This window comes from Alligator mississippiensis, chromosome 4 (assembly GCF_030867095.1).
Source record: "Alligator mississippiensis isolate rAllMis1 chromosome 4, rAllMis1, whole genome shotgun sequence".
In the NCBI taxonomy this organism is placed as follows: Eukaryota; Metazoa; Chordata; order Crocodylia; family Alligatoridae; genus Alligator; species Alligator mississippiensis.
The window spans coordinates 102,934,307-102,952,600 of NC_081827.1; the positions used below are offsets into that span (position 1 = coordinate 102,934,307).

Consider the following 18,294-nt stretch of genomic DNA (forward strand, 5'->3'; position numbering starts at 1 on the left):
ATCAAAATGTGCTACAAAAATGGGACAGGGCCACTTTAATATAAACATGTAATTGATGCTGCGTACATGGAGCACATACAGCATGAAACATGGCATGTGCATGTTATTGCACCATTGGAAGGTCAGTGCTTTTCCAAGGGGAACCAAATGAATTCAGATTGAAAGCTGTAGCATTTTGCGCACTTCTCAGCACTGCATACTGTTCATTTAGTTATGATTTGCCAGGTTCGCCAGTGCCTGTTCTATTGATTTTTAATTTAAGAAACATTTCTTAAGTGTTCACAAGCCTTGGAGTCAAAAAACAGACCATGAGTAAATGCCACAGTAAATTAGTAAAGTTGGTGTTTGCACGTGTTGTGTTTTGCCTCCAGAATTTAATTCAAAAGAATGAACTGCAGCACAGTGCTGCTTCACAGGCAATGAGGCAAAGTCTAAGCATCTGTTTTCCTTCCTGGATCTTCACTGGGGCACATGTTTTTATTGATAGACAGAGATACACATTTTTTCTTGGAAAGGGCAGCCCTTGCATTGCTCTGCAGGAAAAATTTCCCCTGCTTTTTGGTGTGTTCTTATGATTTATTGATTTGGGTTGAAAATGCTCTCTTTCAGCTGAAATCAATAAATCATATCTTGCCAAGTAAGTGTTTAGCTGTTTTGTTTTCCCTCCTGTCTTTCAATTGCTGACTCTGTTTGTTTGTTTGTTTCTTTAGGCTGGTTTTTCTAACATCTTTTATAGCAGGTAGAGACATTTTTAAATAGCATCTCACGTATAGAAAGACATGTACATAAGCAATACACTGTGGTATATGCCTCCATTATCTTTCCAAACTTTTGTATAAACAAAACGAAAGCTACATCAACAACTACCAGCATCTCCATTCCTAGTCCCAGCTGAGATTGACATGATTGCAGTGACAGTTTTATGGATCTTTACTGTGTGAGGACAGAGATGCATTTTAGGGGCTAAATATAATATGCACAGGAGGAGAATCTGAAAGAGATTTCATGCAGTGGTGTTCCTTACTTGTTAAATGTTGTTGTTCATGCTGATGTGGTGGTCCCTTCTGGACCTTGCTTGATTACACCACTACTTATTCAAGCATTATTCAGGTGAATGTCTTGGTTAGGTAGTCTTTTTAAGGCACTGTCTACTTGGGATTCAGCAGTCACAAGGATAGTTGCACTCACGTAAGCCCAGGATATGGACAAAAAAAGACACAGATGAAACGAGTGGAGTTTATTGCTGCTTGAAACTGGGATAAAAGTGAATTGTGAGACAGTCAGGCATTCTTAAAAGAAAAGCTGGCAACAAGGAAACAAAAAAAAAAGAATTATAGTAAAGTCTGTATGACAAACACCTGATTAGAAACAAGAACTAATAACTATAAATTGTGCTGGGAGACGTTTTACCTGCTCCAAACTGCTTTATAATTAAACACTGTAAAAAAAAAACCAAAAAAAACTTTTACCTTGACTAGTTTAGTGGACATGATCATAGAGCAGAGGTTGTCAATCGGGGACATGTGTACCCTTGGGGTATTTGGGACAGCCCCAGGGGGTGCGTGCAGTGGTACGGGGAAGCGGCGTGGTGGCAGCGCAGAGTGGTGAAGGGTGACGGCGACCACTACGTGTGAGCTCTCTGCCCCCCGCCACTGCCAGTCACCACTTTGCGCTGCCACTGCGTGCTGCTCCCCCACTGCTGCCATTCACTACTCCACTTCCCTGCGCCACCGCATGCTGCCAGCTTTGCATCCAGCTGGCCGTCAGCATCCCTCCTCCCTGGTCTCGAAGGGGGTACAGTCCAGAAGGGGTACCCACCAGAAGGGGTACACGCCTTTAAAAAGTTTGAAAACCCCTGTCATAAAGTATAAGGCAAAAGAGACTATTTTCAGTTCATCTAGTACAGAGGTACTTAACCTTCTGCCCCCGGGCCAAATGTGGTCTGCAGAGCCATTGTAGCAGCCCACAGGGCTTCCCACAGGTCCAGAAATTTGACAGTGGGGGAGCGGTGGCCATTAACATAGCCACCCTGCCTTCTGCCAAATCCCCAAGCCCTAATCCCTTCATGGCTGATCAGAACCAACTTATGTCCCTTTGCCCTGTGGGGCTGGGCAATGCCCCCCACATCTCCCTCTCTCTCCCCCAGTCTCTGCTTCTGGGTCAGGGCCAAGCCATGTCCCCTTCCCTCCCTGCAAAGCTGGGTTGGGTCCTGGCCTCAGCCTCTTCCCTCTGCAGAGCCAGGTTGAGCTGGGCTATGGCTCCTTCCTCCCTGTGGGGCTGGGTCAAGCTCCTTTCCCCTGTGGGGTTGTGTTGGAGCCGGCCTGCTCCTGGCTCCCCTCCATGCAGCCAAATGATGCCTGCTGTGCCTACCTGGGCACTGGATTGGAACTACTGGCTGGATCCAGCCAATGAGCAGACCGGACACAGCGAATCTGGCCTGCCAGGGGAAAAGGGTTGGACATTACTAATTTAATCCAACCTCCAGCATAGTAGCACAGGCTGTGGAATCCTCCCACCTCAACCACAATAACTTGTGGAACTAAAGCATGGCGATTAGAAAGATACTGTAGAATGGGAATATCCTGAAATGTATGTAGCTGCACGGTACGAAATTTATATTAGTGAAAACCAATTCCCATCTAACTCCTGTAAGACATCATCAGGTGTGCCTTGTAAATGAGTTATGCATGCCATTTATCCATTGCTTTGAGCCCTTGAAAAACATTGCTGTGCATCTGTTCCTTGGCGATTGTCCCATTTAAGCAAGGGTGCCCTTTATCTGAGTGATGATTAATTGGATTCCACTGATTAGTTGGTTCCTTACTCTGTGGAGGTTAGGGAGGGAGGAGAACAAAGTATGTTTTTCTCTATTGCTTAACTGTCCTATCTGTTTGATATATTGTTTTTAAAGTCAGTAGCTTAAAGCCTTTCACATGCCTTTTAGATCTGTTATTGATCTCAGTTTCCTAATCCAGTTGTATGTTGCAGATTGATAATAACCTGTGTTCCAGTAATAGATAAGAAGTAAACAATGTACCAGGTATATGCTAGTAAAGGTAATATCTCGCATCTACAAAAAAGGTTTAATATCTTTTTGGATGTTATTAGGATCACTAAGAACTGCAGGAGAAAGCTATTAATGTTAAAATCAGAATTTATATTTGCTAGTACGAACACATCATTCCTTTCCACTGCAAAGCTTAAGGAGATCGTAGGAGGGGGGAAATTATTTTCTTTGATTAGAATGATGCAGAAAACTTTCCTTGTGTCTTGTATGAATATTAATGGGGAAAATATAGAAAAGTATATTTGAAAAGTAGAGGACACAATCATGCTGCCAAGTCCATTCTGGCTAATCTCTAATACAATACATGACTGTGCTATGTAGCCTTATTTCACTTTATATTAACTAAATATGCTTTTTAACCTGACTCTACAATATTTTGAGGGATATATTTTAATCTCTATATGTTTCTTTAGAACTTGCTCCTAAGATTTTAACCAGACAGGATTTGATTTAGGTATACACATAAGGAACTGTGGTTATCGTTTTCCTGAATAATATAATTACTGGTGTGTGAGTTTAAAAAGTTTGTGAAAAATTATTTTGCTTAAAAAAAGTCATTTCATAACAGCTTGGAGAAAAATCTTTCAATATTATACACAGTGATGTTTCAGAAAGTTGTTTCTACCTGAAATCTTTTCTGTTTATGTGCTGTAGCCTAACACTCTTACTCCCTTCAACCCAAGCACATGCATACGCACACACAAGCTCATTCCTGTTGATGTGGCATCTTCATGATGTTGCCCAGATAGCATATGTTCTCCTGGTTAGTGGCAATTTTTCCCAACCCTAAGAAATTCACTCCACTCACTCCCATTTTTTAAGGAATTTCCTAAAGAAGCTGTTTGCTGTACCCTTAAATGCACTGCTCAAATAAAGCTACTTATCAGATTGCCCCAGGGTACCTGGGTCCTCTGTAGAAGCTAAGCACAATCCTGATCCACAAGGTCCTCATTCTGTAAGTGGATCTGCATGTGTAGATGCCTATCCCAGTAGAAAACCCATTTATTTAAGAGGGGCATCACATAAGTACAGGGGTCGACTTGTATGGGCTTCCATGAAACATTAAGACCCATGGCAAAAAGAATATCCCACTGTGCCAGTTACCCTTTTCTTATTCTCCCTCTTCTTCTTTCAGGCTCCAGATGCTCGAAGCCATCTGCAAACACTGGGAGGGCCCAATCAGCCTGGCACTCTATCTTTCTGATGCAGAGGCCCAACAGTTTTTGCGCTATGCCCAGGGTTCAGAGGTTCTCATGAGCCGCCGCAATGTTGGGTACCATATCGTGTACAAGGAGGGCCAGTTCTACCCTGTGAATCTCCTGCGGAATGTGGCCATGAAGCACATCAGCACACCATACATGTTCCTGTCTGACATTGACTTCTTGCCCATGTATGGACTCTACGAGTACCTCAGGTAAGTATACAAGGTTCTTTGGGTAAATCTGATATATTTTATTAGACCAGCTCAAATAATTGGGGAAAAAAAAGTAAATGTAGCATGAGGCTCTCCCTTCCACATATACTTCCACTGTGGAATTGCCTCAAGCCATAAGTAGGGTGTAACAACAGCCTTAAGGCATTTGAAGTATGTAAATACAGTACTAAGCAAAAGAAAGGAGTTCTATAGGGCGGTAAAAGTGGCTGTTAACTAACAGCATGATAACGCCAGAAAAAGGGGAAACCATGTCTAACAGTAACATCATTTAGACTGCAAAATACTTTCTGAAGGTTAGCGGTGGGAGCAAGTTGTGAATTAAACTCCATCGAGCACAATTAAATGTACGGCAACATCCTTCATTAGCAGGGAGATGGTCTGGGTGACCTATAGTCTTTTCTATCCCTAATATTTATGGTTCTGTATGTCTGTGGTAGAGGAAAAATGCAAAATATTATTGAAGTTGTTCTTCCTGTGACATATTGTTAACCCAGCACTCTACCTTGAAAATAGGGTTATGATCCAAGCAGGTTTAATGTATGATTATAAGACAAGAGACCGTCAAGGCAGAATAATTACTGTGCTGAAATTGGGAGGGGTAACCTCAGTATGCATTGTATAGTAATGAATGTGATCAAGTTAGGCTGAGCAAACTCTAGACCCTGAACATTTAACACAGCCTCCTTTAATTGAGGCCTTTCCCCTCAGCAGGGAGAGGCTGACCACCATAGTCTAGTGCATGGAGCAAGGATGACACCTTGTGGCTAAACCAAAAGGTTTCATTTCCTTTTATCCTGTTGATTTTCCTTGCCCTTTACTCTTATTCTCACTTTCATTCATTTTTGAGATATTTAAAGTGTTCCAGCAAAAGATTTGACTATACACAGATATTCAGTGTAACTGCCCAGGCCAGGGTACTTTGAGTATTAGAGAAATACGCATTTCCATGTATGGGATTTATGAAGAAATGCCTTCTTTCCCTTTAAGTTTGGAACTCAGCAAATTTCTTCTCTTCTATTGTGAATTGAAGTATTTGGCATAGAAGAGATCAGTGCATGGCTTTGCAATCGTATTCTGAGGTTTATTCTGTTTGCCCTATAAATATTGGGCCAGATTCACTGAGGTTACATGTATATTTTACTCCATTAAAATCAGTGGACTTGCACCCTTGGGCGTCTGCTATCAGTTTGATCCCAGGTTTCTTGCCTAAGCATGTCTTTTTGTGCATTCTTGGGGAGTGAGATCCACAAAGTAATTCTGCCCCTGACACCCAGACAACTCTTCCCAGGATTTGCAAAGAGGACTGTTGTTATTGCATACTCTTATTTACCTTGGTGTTGATTGATGCACAGAATCACAGAAAAATTGGGCAGAGAGGGACTTCCAGAGGGCCTGTAGATCATCCCTGTGTAAACCATCCAAGGGAAGTATTTGTCAAGCTTGCACTTAAAAAGTTACAAAGACAGACATTCCACTGCCTCTCTAGATAATAATTTCCATTACTTAACCACCCTCATGGCTAAGTCTTCCTTCTTGCAGTTCAAGCCCATTACTTTTCATCCTGTCCCCTATGGACACAGAACAATTGATTGCTACCCTCCTTATAACAATCTTGTTTTTTTATATTTGAAGACTTCAGTCTTCCCGTCTCTAGAGAAAATACTCCCAAGTCTTTCAACCTTTTCTCATATGCCCCATGCTTTCTGTAGATTGAGTCCCAGTCACAACTGTGACCATGGCCCTGTGGCTGTGATAATTTGCACATTCCAAAGGAAAGCACCTTATTTCTTCATACCCCTCTGGGACACCATAAAGGGAGTCAGCACACAGAGCAAAAAGAGAGGAGGAACAGGAGAATGATGGAGAGCAATAGGTTTGAGCTGTTAAAATAATTGTGAATTTGTGGCACTTAACTAACTGAACAGCCCCCACCTAGCAGAGCCGTTAGGAAATGAGAATTACACAGAAGGCAACAGCTGACAGGATGTGATGCTCCACAAGCATTTTTTCAGACCTCAGATCACCCAAACTCTGATTGCAATTCTTTTCTGCTTGAGTAGGTCAAAATTGCCAATGACACTCTCAGAAGGAGCATTTTATGTAAATGATTTTTGTTAAATGATGACCATTTTAAAGTAAAATTGTGCAGCAGGCTGCAAGTCTGCTTTAAATAAAGATGGTCCCTGCATACTTCTCCATTGACAGTTCCTACCAGTGCTTCTTGTGGATAGTTAATTAGTGATATACATCTGAATCACAGAGATTGTTCCCTAGAGATGCACATGCAGTAATAGCAGCAAGCAAATAGAAATCATGTATGGTGTTCATGGCATGGCTTTGTAAAGGGAGAAATTCCTCTCTGTTGGTAACAGATTGATCTATCCATGCTCTAGATGCACATCTACAGCATAGATGGTGAGGAGGAGGAGACAAGGTGAAACATTTTAAAATAGGGTGAAGAATGGGAAGTGAGGGGAGACATTTGATATCATGAACATAACTTTTCAAAAGCACTTTATGTACAGTGACTGCCCAGAATGGGAAAGGCTCTGACACTTGATCATTATTTTAGATGCGTTTTTGCCAACAGCTACAGTGTTTAAACTAGTTAAGCTATTTTACAGGTATTTATATAGGGTCATTTCAGTATTTTTAATCTCCCTCAAAACTCTTCTCCCCCCATCCTTCTTCTGTAGAATATAAGGAGAAAGAAATACATTGTTCTGATGCTTTCTATTCAGAAAGTAACAACACCTTCCTAGTTTGTGCTGAGGTGGAATATTCTGTTACCTGCTGCATTCAATCAGTTGTCATTCAGATCATCTTGTCATTACCCCAAATCCCGGTGCCTCTTTTGGTAGCTACAAGTATTGTGTATGGGTCATCCTAACAGTTTTTCCCTCATAAAATAAGTTGACGAAGTCTTTCTGTACGCTATCCACAGCTGTAGTGTAGTATTGAAGTTGCTTGCTGCTGCAGCTAGTGTAGAAGTTTCCTCCTGACTTGACTGTCTAAAACGTACTTTGCACCTCCAGCAAGACATTAAACACAAACTGAGAGTTGATATCCTCATTGTATTTCCCTGTATTCGTATCTCATGTGCAATGTGAAATATTTTTGGCTGCCACGAATGGGGGTAATACCTCTGAGAGAAAAGCTTCCCATTGTAGTTCTTAGTTCTAGATGTTGGGTCTGTTAGTATTAGTTTTGGTGAGGTTTGGTTTTGGTTTTCTGAAAGGAAGCAATCTAATGGACTCAGCACAAGATTGGGAACTCTTCCATTCTAATCCTGGCCCTGCCACTGGCTCATAGATTGATCTTGGACAAGTCACTTCAGACCTGATCTAAAGCCATCTGAGTCAACAGGAAGGCTCCTACTGAATTCAACAGAACTTAAGATCAGGCTGTTAACCTTCCTGTATCTTAATTCCTTCATTGAAAGTAGGGATGTTCAGACCACTCTACCTTACAACGGGAAAAATTCTTAGTTATTGCTTTTAACACACAGCGAGTGTGTCTACACGAGAGCTAAAGGCACAGTAGACTATTTCTACTGTGCATTAGCACATCACAGTGAAAGCCATGCTCATGTGCAGAATTAGTCTACCACATGTTAGTGTCATGTAAAAGACATGTGCCAGCACTACTGCACAGTAGTGCTGATTACAGCACATTAAGTTAGTATCTATTATTACAGGTACCAACTTAATGCACTGCAATTACAACACATTAATACATGTATAGATGTGCCCAGTGAAGAAGGAAAGATTTATATCTGCATTTTGGAGTTAGTTCAACCTCTGAGGATATTCTTGTGATTTAAACCCTTTTCTTCCACACCTCACAAAAATGGGAATGAAAAATTTAATTTTACATCTTTTCTTAGGTCTGATTAGTAGTTTAGAAATGTAACCCAACCTTCGCTATGTCTGAATGATATATCATGCAGTAAAGACTGAACAGAAAGATGCCTGGGAAACAGTTTCCTGGACAACACTAACAAAGAGAAAGCTCTTCACAAAATCATGTATCCTTATTTTTGAAGCTTGGGAATAAACACATAATAGAAAATAGGTGCTAATGTACTGAATCTGAAAAAAAAAAAAAAAAAAAAAACCTTTACAGGTGCAGTGCATAGATTCAAGTCTCTGCAAAGTTGGTTATCAAATATACAGCTGTATAATTACCCTTCTATTACAGACATTCAGTGGCAACTATTGTAGAAATCTTTCGAGTTCAGACTCCTTGGGGCAGGGGGGAGGAGGAGGCCTCAAAGAAAATCCAAACTAAAACCTATGTATAGGCCCAGGGAAGAAGAAAAACAAACCTGCTAGCCTACTTCATGTTATGAAGAGGTTAGACTGTAATTAGAACAGTGACCCTAGAAAATTAGTGTCGAAAAAAATATTTTGATCAGTACAGCTGCCCATGTGATGTGAAGGGAGGAAGCCAGCTGAAGGTCTAGTGATAGTTCAGCATGCTACCCTAAGTCAAGACATTTTTCATTATTATCATCATCATCTTCATATACTATTAGAGTTCTATCCTGCCCTATACAGAAAAGCTCAGAGTGGCCTACAATAATAGATTACTACCCTCCTCAATTACTCAGTTTTACCCTTCTTTTATATAATATCATCTCATTGGTTCTTTAGGTTTCATTTCTAAATAGCAACAAAAAGGTGGTATGGGGGAGAGCTTTCTCTTTCCCAGTTCTGAATACTCCAGAGGTGTAACAGAAGTACCGACTCATTGTAATGTAGTTTGCACAGCTGTGTACCAACAAGGTATATCAAGCCCAGGAAGTCTTAAGATATCGGATAGACTTAATTAGTGCCTTTGATGCTGTGAGAGTAGAAGGTGCAAGTTAAAGCAGGGGGAAGAATCATTAGAAATAGTATAAGCACTGAATTTTGTCACTCAATAGTTCTGGCAGGTTGAGGAGGTTGATGGTAGAGGAGTCATCTATTTACCTATAGATACCATGGACATTAGCAATGAGGAAGGAAACAAAGGGAAAAGTACAGAAAAGTTATAATGAGAAGCTAATAAAATCCATCAGTTGTGTAAAGCTTGTTGAAATGTGGCACTGGCTCTTTAAAAAATGAAAACTTTCAGGTAAGTTATGAAGAACTCTTTTTATACAACAAGCCTATAGGGAACCTGTGATACAAAACCAATCTGAATTCCCTAAAACTCAAATTTTATTAAATCTTTCCTCTTCTCTGATTGCAGCAGAAATAAATTTTAGATATTCTAGAGCCTTAGAAGTGGTTTGTTGGTTCCCTTTTGGTGTGATGACAGTGATCCCAATTCCTTCATCTCATAAGGCTGTAGGTAGTTTGTCGCCTGTCATCATAGTCCTTGATTGCTCATTGCAATACCATAAAAGTCAGTACAGTAAATCCTATTAAGGGGAACTGAATCTGACAGAGGGAAAGGCAGATTTTTATATGAAATATAAAGATAATGAAAGGAAACTTGAGGCAAAGTTGTTTTGACTGGCAAGTATACTACAATTCAAATTTGGGGTGGAAGGGACTTTTTTGGATTTTAGTTTCTTAGGAAAGGAAAGTACAAATAGATCTGTCTGGAGCTGGAAATAGTGCAGGCAGGTGCTCTGTTAGACTGCTCTGCTTTTGTTATTATTTGTTTGCATGTAGTGCCCGAAGGTCCCAAGCAGGATGAAGGCCCCTTTGAGTCAGGTATAGTAAACACGCATCAAGTCTCTGCTTTTACTGACTGCCAGCTGGAGTCACACAAACAGACCTAGAAGGATGCAACCTGTACCCAGCTTCTCTACAAAAAGCACTTGTTTGTACTCTTTGTACTTAGTAGTAGTAGCAGCAGCCACAGCAGTACCTGGTTGTACATAGAGGCTCCACAATGGGAAACAGAGTCTTTACACACCATCACAGTCATTGTTGACGCTACAACTTATACTAATATATTTAGTTCTGCTTATTTACCTTTTTGGTGATTTTCAGCATCCCTTGTTATTCTAGTTCTGGCTCCCCACCTGATTTTGACAGACCACCTCAATTCTGAGTTTGTTATTCTAAGCCGGGACTTCCCCCTGATCAGAGATTCACAGTTGTATCATAAGGGTTTTCTGACACCCAACCCCCAGTCTGTGTGGTGGATGAGTTTTAAATGAGCATTAAAATAAGGATGAAGGAATAACTCACTGAACCTGTAGAGGGCAATAATACAAAAGTACAGAACAGAGTTTGAGCAGTGACCCTCTTTCTTTAAAATTGGGGATAAAATTTTGACAGGCTTACAAAGAATTATTCCCCAAAAAGCACTTTCAAAACTTAGATAATGTAAAACCCAAAGCTAAGATCCCAGCTAGACTTTACTACAGAATAGAGTTTGTCTGAATGGAAAATTCTTATTAGCTGTTTCCTTAATCTGTAGTAAAATATAGATCAAAGAGCTAGGTCTTTAACTCACCCTTAATATTCTCTAAAAGGGAACAAGAAATTGGACCTGGTCAAAATGATTATTCAGATAAACCTATATATCATTGAACAGTCAGTGAGCATTGACCAGTCAAACACCTTGAATGTAAAAACTTGTAGAAGTGTATTGCTGTATTTGTTCTTAAAATGACTGGTTAAATGAGGTGAGAAAAAAGCTGTGTATCCTGGTAGAATTCTCCACTTGACCTGCCATCTCTTTGTTCTTTACTTTGCAAAGTTTGGTGATTTGTCCAATGTAAAATTCTCCTACTTGTATTCATTGCTCTTCTCTGCCAGGAAGTCTGTCATCCAGCTAGACTTGGCCAATACCAAGAAAGCTCTGATTGTACCTGCTTTTGAGACCCTTCGGTATCGCCTCTCCTTCCCCAAGTCAAAAGCAGAGCTGCTATCTATGTTGGACATGGGAACCCTCTTCACATTCAGGTAACAAAGAAGGGTTGTTTTTTTTATATTGCAGTCAATATCCTTTGGGTTTCTTGCTGATCTGTGAACATCTGAATCACCCCTCTTGTGGCCAGTCAGTAGCTTGAGTTTCCTTTAAGAAATATTCTGGGAGTTTTCTCCAAATCATAGTGAGGCAATGCCCCAATAGCATACGGTGTACATATGTTAGACCTGTAAATTCTATATTCTGTCTACCATTTTCATCGAGGTCATGGCCTTCCTGCTACTTCAAGCTTTCTGTTCCTAAATTGACTTCATTTTATTTTCATGTTTTTTACTGCATTGCAAAGTGTGCATGTGTGTGAATGTGAGGGAGAGGGAGAAGGAGAAGGAGAGAGTAATTATACCCTTTGGTGGCTAAGCACAGACCAGAGACCTTTATCATTTGTGAGACCAAAAATAGTTCTCTATTCACTAATTGGCCTCTGAATTGACTGATTAAGCAATTAAAAATGCTGACTGGCTGTGGGTCTTTTTTTAACTACTAAACAACACAATAACTAAATAACTTTCCTTAGTGGGGAAAAAAGCATCGTGGTATGTTAGTCTATCTGCAGAACCAGATGCACCTGAGTTTTAAGCTCAGCTTTGAAACAGATTAACTAAGTTGCCTCAGGCAAGTTGCTTATGTTATTTCCGCTTTAAGGCTAGGGACAGACATTCAAAAAGATAGAGCCTAAATTGATTCACTCTTTGCAGGTTAGTCTAACCTGGTTAAATTTGAAACTGGACAGACATTCTCTCTGGACTGAGGAAATTCAGGCACATGCCTGCAGTGGCTCAGGCTAGAAGACGGGGGACGCTAGAGCAGCCCTCCCTTCCCTTCTGCAGGGAACTGAGCTGAAGGGAGTGGCCAGGCCCCAGTAGGACTCTCTCATTAGGGAGGTCTGCTTGCACGGTAGCAGGCTTTTCCCTGCTGGCTGCTCAAGGGGCAGGAGTGTTGCCAGCCCCCAGCCCCAGGCTAGCACTCTGAGGCAAGTGGGTGGGGGGCGGGGACCAGTGCATGCATCTGTTGATGATACAAAGCTTTTCAGTCTCCCTCCTTGCTTCGTCATACTGTCTGCAGTAAACTGACAGGCAAGCAAGCCAGCAGGGGGCTGATAGTGATAACAATCTTTATCACCGGATTAACAAAACAATGGTCTCTCTCCATTACTTCAAACTTTTTAAATGGCTTACCGCCTGACCTATTGATTAGCTCCAAACAGCCTTAAGCAGTCACTGTTCTGTCTGCCTGCCCTAGTGAAATTGGGGAGAGATGCACACAGAGACACCTCTTGACATTAGCTAGCATAGCACATGCGTAATGTTTGTGGGGCTGGGGTCTGTGCTGTGGGAGATGGGAGGGGGGGATTTCCTGCTTGAGCAGCGAGGGAGGGGAGGGCAGGGGGAAGCCAGGCAGACCCTGTTGTGTCTGCAGTCTCTACCAGAGCCTTGCACAGCATTAGCTAGCATACCACATGCTGGCTATGGTCTGTGCTGTGGCAGAGAGGAGGAAGGGATCCCTGCTTAAGCAGCGAGTGGTGAGGGGGTAGGAAGAGGGGGTTACAGGGAAGTCAGTAGACCCTGATGTGCCAGCAAGTCTCTGCCAGAGCTCTGCCCAGGGAGCAAATGGGGGGAGGGGTGGGGCTCTGCTGTGGAGCAGAGAGCTCCGCCCAGCCGAGCCCAGAAAGCATGCCAGGATGCTGTGGGACTCTGATTTAACTTAAACCAGCAAGGGGTTTGGGACAGACATGGCATAAACTGGTTGAAGCCAAATCAGTTAAGTGTGATACAACATTCAACCAGGTTTATCTCAAACTGGTTTCAGCCATTTTCAAACTGGTTTATGTGCACTGAACATCTGTTCTGTTACAGAGTTAAATCAGTTTCTGATCACTTAAACTGGCTAATGTGTAATGCCTGTCCCTAGCCTAAAAAGGGGAATAAGGAGTATGCAGGGAATTATAGACTGGAAGACCTCATTTTGATACGCAAGGAGTTACTGGAGCAAATAATAAAACAACCAGTTTGGAAGCACCTCGAGAAGGAAGGGAAGGGCTGGTAGTCAACATGGATTTGTTATGAACAAATCATGCCAAAATAGTTTGATTTCCTTCTTTTACAGGATAACTGGCTTAACGAACAAAGGGGACTGCAGTCAACATAATATAGCTGGACTTCAGCATGTTTTTTTATACAGCCCCAAGTGATATTCTGTTAAGTAAACTAGAGAAATGTGGGATAGGTGGAATTATTGCTAGATCAGTACATAATCAGCTGAATAACCAAAAATAGACTATAAATGCATCAATGGTAGAATGGCAAGAGGTTTTAAGTTGAGATTTCACAGAAGGTTTTTCTGGGTCCAGTGATATTTAACAGTTTTAGTAAAGCCTTGGTTATGAAAAATGGAGAACCTGTTAATCTGTTTTGTAGATGACACAAAACTGGGAGGGCTTGAAAGCACTTTGGAGGATTGGAGTAGAATTTAAAAGGATCTTGACAGATTGGAGAACTGAACACTTAGGCAAGTGATACTCAACCAGGGTGCTATGGCAGGGGTACCTTAAGATCCTTTCAAGGGTACCATGCAATGTTAGCCCTGTTAAGTGTGCAAACATGGTTCACACCCTGGGTATCTTGAGTCTAAAAAGGTTGAGAACCACTGCCCTAGACAAAAGAATGAGCTCCAGCCAACGCAAATGTAAGGCCTTGGCTCAAATAGAGAATGAAGGATTACTGATGACACAATAGCATTACTAAGAAAGATATGGGGAGTTGGTGGAACACAGACTCAACATGCAAATGCAATTTTGGACTGTATTAACAGGAGCATAGTGTATAAGAAACAGGATGCAGTAGTACCACTTGAGTTAGTATTGTGTCACGCGTACAATTCTGGCCTCAGGAAGTGTTGTGTACATTTTGGGAGAGGTAAGGAGTTCTTAAGGTGATATGTTTTATTGAATCAACTTCATATTTGGGGTAGCCATTAGAGTCGTGTGAAGCTTTGGGTGCTGATTCGATTAAGAGGAAATTTGGCCTGATTTGGTGGCCCAATCTCCAAATCCGAATTAAATCGGGACCAATAAAAAGGTCCAAATCAACTTGAAGCTCTCTGAATCGATTCAGAAAAGATTCGGAGAGCTTCGATGATTTGGGCAGTCCCTGCCTGCTGGAGCTGGAGACAGACTTGCAGCTGGTAAGTAGGGGGCGGGGGAGGGGACCATGGGGGGCCCCCTGCCAGGCCCCATCCCCTGCCTGCTCCCCCAGCCCCACCATGGCTGCCCCGCCCCCAGCTCCCAGCACTTTGGAAAAAAAAAAGCCCCTACTCACCAGGTGCTGCCGGTCGGGGGGGGTTCTGTGCAATACCCACTGCCCTCCACTGCCCCATGCTGCATAGGGGGCTTTGCCACAAGCCTCCTGAGCCCCTGCCAGCTCCCCCAGTGCCCCCATGGCTGCCCTGCCCACCCCAGCTCCCGCCCTTTAAGAAAAAAAAACCTGAAAAAACCCCAGGACTCATCTGCAGCTCCTGCAGTGGCCTTGGGGCTTTGGGGGATCATGAAAGAGCCCCCTACATGCCACAGAGCAGTGTGGGGCAGCAGGGATCATCCCCCACCAGGCAGGAACTGGTAAGCCCGGGTTTTTGGAGGGGGGGGGTCCTTAAAGAGCCAGAGCTGGGGCAGACGGGACAGCCATGGGGTGTGAGGGGGGGAGCTGGGACAGTGGGGGGGTGGGGGGACTCATGCAGAGACCCCCACACAGCATGGGGCAGTGGGGGGCAGCAGGGATCGCCCCCTGCCCAGCAGCACCTGTTGAGTCAGGGCTTTTTTTTTCAAAGAGCCAGGAGCTGGGGTGGGTGGCAGCCATTGCTGGGCTGGAATAGCGGGCGGGGGATGGGCCTGGGCGATTCGGAGATTCGGCTGCTGCTGGAGTCAGATTCAGCCAAATCGATTCGGGACAGTGATTCGAATCACTGAATTGAATCACTGTACCCTGAATCGGCTGAATCCGAATCCAAAGCGAATACTATCTGCTTCACACAAGCCTAGTAGCCATGTAAAGAAAGTTTGAGAGACTAGGTATGTTTAGTCTGAAGAAAAAGTGATTAAGGAGGGACATGATAGGTGCATCTACACGTAAAATTAATGAGGGACAATAAACTCTAGCGCATATCGTGTTGGAGTTTATTGCTCCTGGGTGCACTGTTTGAACGTGTGCCCAGGACTGCAGCACGTGTTGAGCTGGATCGGGGCAGCCCCTGTTGGCAGGGACCTGGGGGGTCAGCTTACCAACCTAGGGGTGCTTCAGCCCAGTTCAACATGCTGCAGAGAGGCTGACTGGGGTATGAGGGTGTTCCAGTGTGAGGCTAGCCAGCAGGCAGCTTCCTCGTTGATAAACCCTCATGCCTTAGCCAGCTGGATCAGCATCTACATATATGTTGTTGCACACAAAAAAACTGCAGGAGGATAGTACTTGTAAATACAAGTAATCAATTACAGCGGAGTTTTTAGTTTCCTGCAGCCTCATAGGGCCTCATGTGTAGACACCAAAATGTTTACTGCGGAGCTAATTAGGCAACTCCGTAGTAAACATTTTATGTAGATGTGCTTGATAGCAGTTTTCAAATATTGGAAAGGCTGCCATAAAGAACAAGGGAACAGTGATTCTCCCTTGCTGCAGAGATCAAGATACAAAGCTATGAGTTTAAACTGCAGCAAAGCAGATTTAGATTAAATCTCATTTAAAAAAACAAATCTGTATTGTCACAACAGTGGAACGGTAGAACGGGCTGCCCAAGGAAGTTGTAGAACCTCCTTCACAGGAGCTGTTTAAGAAGAGGCTGGATAAGCATGTGTGTGGGATTGTTTAGGAATAGAGCGTCGTGTATTTATAGAGAGGGATGAATTGTATGACCCTGGATATCCCTTCCAACCCTGTGAGTCTATTTATCTATGGTTCATCTGACTTCTCAGTAAAATTAGGGTAATAATATCTACTATATCTTAGATGTCCTGTGAGGACTGATTTGTGGACTTTTTTTAAATATCATGTTGATAAAAAGTGCACAACATGGCCTACTAGATGAATTGGGACTTGGGAGACCTGGGTTGTATTCCCTGTTCTGCCACTGGCCTGCCATGGAATCCCTGGCTGGTCACTTTACCAGTCAGTGCCTCTGTTTTCTATCTGAGAATAATGATATATATTATGTTTTCAGATCTAGGGCTGAAGAGTGCAGTATCAGAACTAATATCAAAGAAACATCTCTTCTTTTCCTTTTCTTTCCTCTCCTATCAGACTTTATAAAGATGCTTCTCTTTCCCCCACTATCTATTCCATACATCTCCACTTGCATTGGAGCAAATGCAATTGTTCATGTTGCTGAGTAGCAACACCATCTGAGGTGAACTGGCAGCTCTTTTTATTTTCTGCATACATCACAGCAGCCAATTCATGAGGTCCCAAAGAAATAGTTATGATGACCCAAGAGGCAGTTCACTTGGAAACAGCAAACCAAAAAATAAGGGAACGAATCAAGGAAGTATATCCGTCTCTGGGAAAAAGAAAGTCCCGAGGATGTGGAATTTCTTCTCCCCTCTTCTTCACTCATCCATAACAGTGCAAAAATATAGATTAACTAGAAGCTTGTGTAAAGAAAATAACTGCTTCCCTTCTAGTCTAAAAGGGCCTGTGCTGGGGGAAAAAACCCCAGCAAGACTTGATATCAGGTTTTATATTACTTTCCCAATCAAATTTTCAGCTTGCATTAGTGGTTTTCCATTACTGGCATCATCTTCAATCCATGCTGTGCGTTACACATGCACCCAAATGTTAAAGTCCTTTCTTGGGCAGAATTCTTTTTAACTCAGTGGGAGTTTTACATGAGCAGGGACAGACTAAGAACTGAAGAAGGACTTCAGATCTGCAATAGATTTACGTGCTTCTGTAGAATATATTTTAGAAACTCTCCTCTAATCTTCTCTGGCTCATCGCATTGCTCAAATCTATCAGGTGCTATACAGCAGCTGGGATCTTGGCAGAGAATTTCCACCTCCGTTTTCAAGGTGCTTTAATAACTCTTCTGCTTGAAGCCAAGCTGGTGGGAGTGAGCTGGGAGGAGAACTGCTGTGACAGTGATTGCTGATCATTTCTACCTTATCCCAGACCCTCATAGCACATGGTAGACTATAATCTTTCCCTTAGTAAAATAGCTTTTGTTACCTCTGTCCCAGATGGTGACCTTTTCTGCCTTTGGGCAGCTGAGTTGTACAAAACAGCTCTCAGTTACATCCCCAAACTACCACCAGAAGAAACAAAGGCATATAAGCTTTTTATAGTTACTAAAATATGCTGTGTGTAAAACCTCGGTGGCAGTGGAATATTATGTGAAATGACCGCAGTATTGGTGTTTACTATGCCTTGGAATTACATCCCCACTTTGGACTTCAAACAGACGTCAAACAGTGTCCATGGTAGATTATTCAATCATAAGGAAAACACAGAAGATAAGTGTCACGCTGAGATCAGATAACCAGCAATGATTAGGTTCAGATTAACTGACTGAGGCACCAAAAGAGCAAAACTGAATACAGATTTGGATGCTTTTTGACTGAAACATTTTTCCATCAAAACATGCAGATTTGAGTTGACAGAAATTTTATGCAAATCCTCTTGGTTTCAGTGGATCATTTCACTCAGATCTTTTAAGCAAATTCAAAACAGGAATTTTTAAACATTTTTTAAATAAAATATTTTAATTTTTCCAATTCAAACAATATTTTGCTAAGAAGTTTACTCTCACGTTACAACATTTTTATTATTTTTAAGCTTTAATAAACCCACAAAACCAAAATGATACAGTTCATTTTGAGGGGAAT

General features: G+C 42.3%; 1 protein-coding gene across 2 annotated transcripts in view; it reads left to right on the forward strand.

Annotated features, from left to right (window-relative positions):
• Nucleotides 1–18,294, forward strand: part of LARGE1 (LARGE xylosyl- and glucuronyltransferase 1) — a 424,798-nt gene that overhangs the window by 389,687 nt on the left and 16,817 nt on the right. For both annotated transcript variants that reach the window (XM_059726428.1, XM_014608235.3), the window contains exons 12-13: nt 4,203–4,481; nt 11,264–11,410. In XM_059726428.1, the coding sequence (XP_059582411.1) occupies nt 4,203–4,481; nt 11,264–11,410 (426 nt within the window). The remainder of the gene's footprint in view (nt 1–4,202; nt 4,482–11,263; nt 11,411–18,294) is intronic.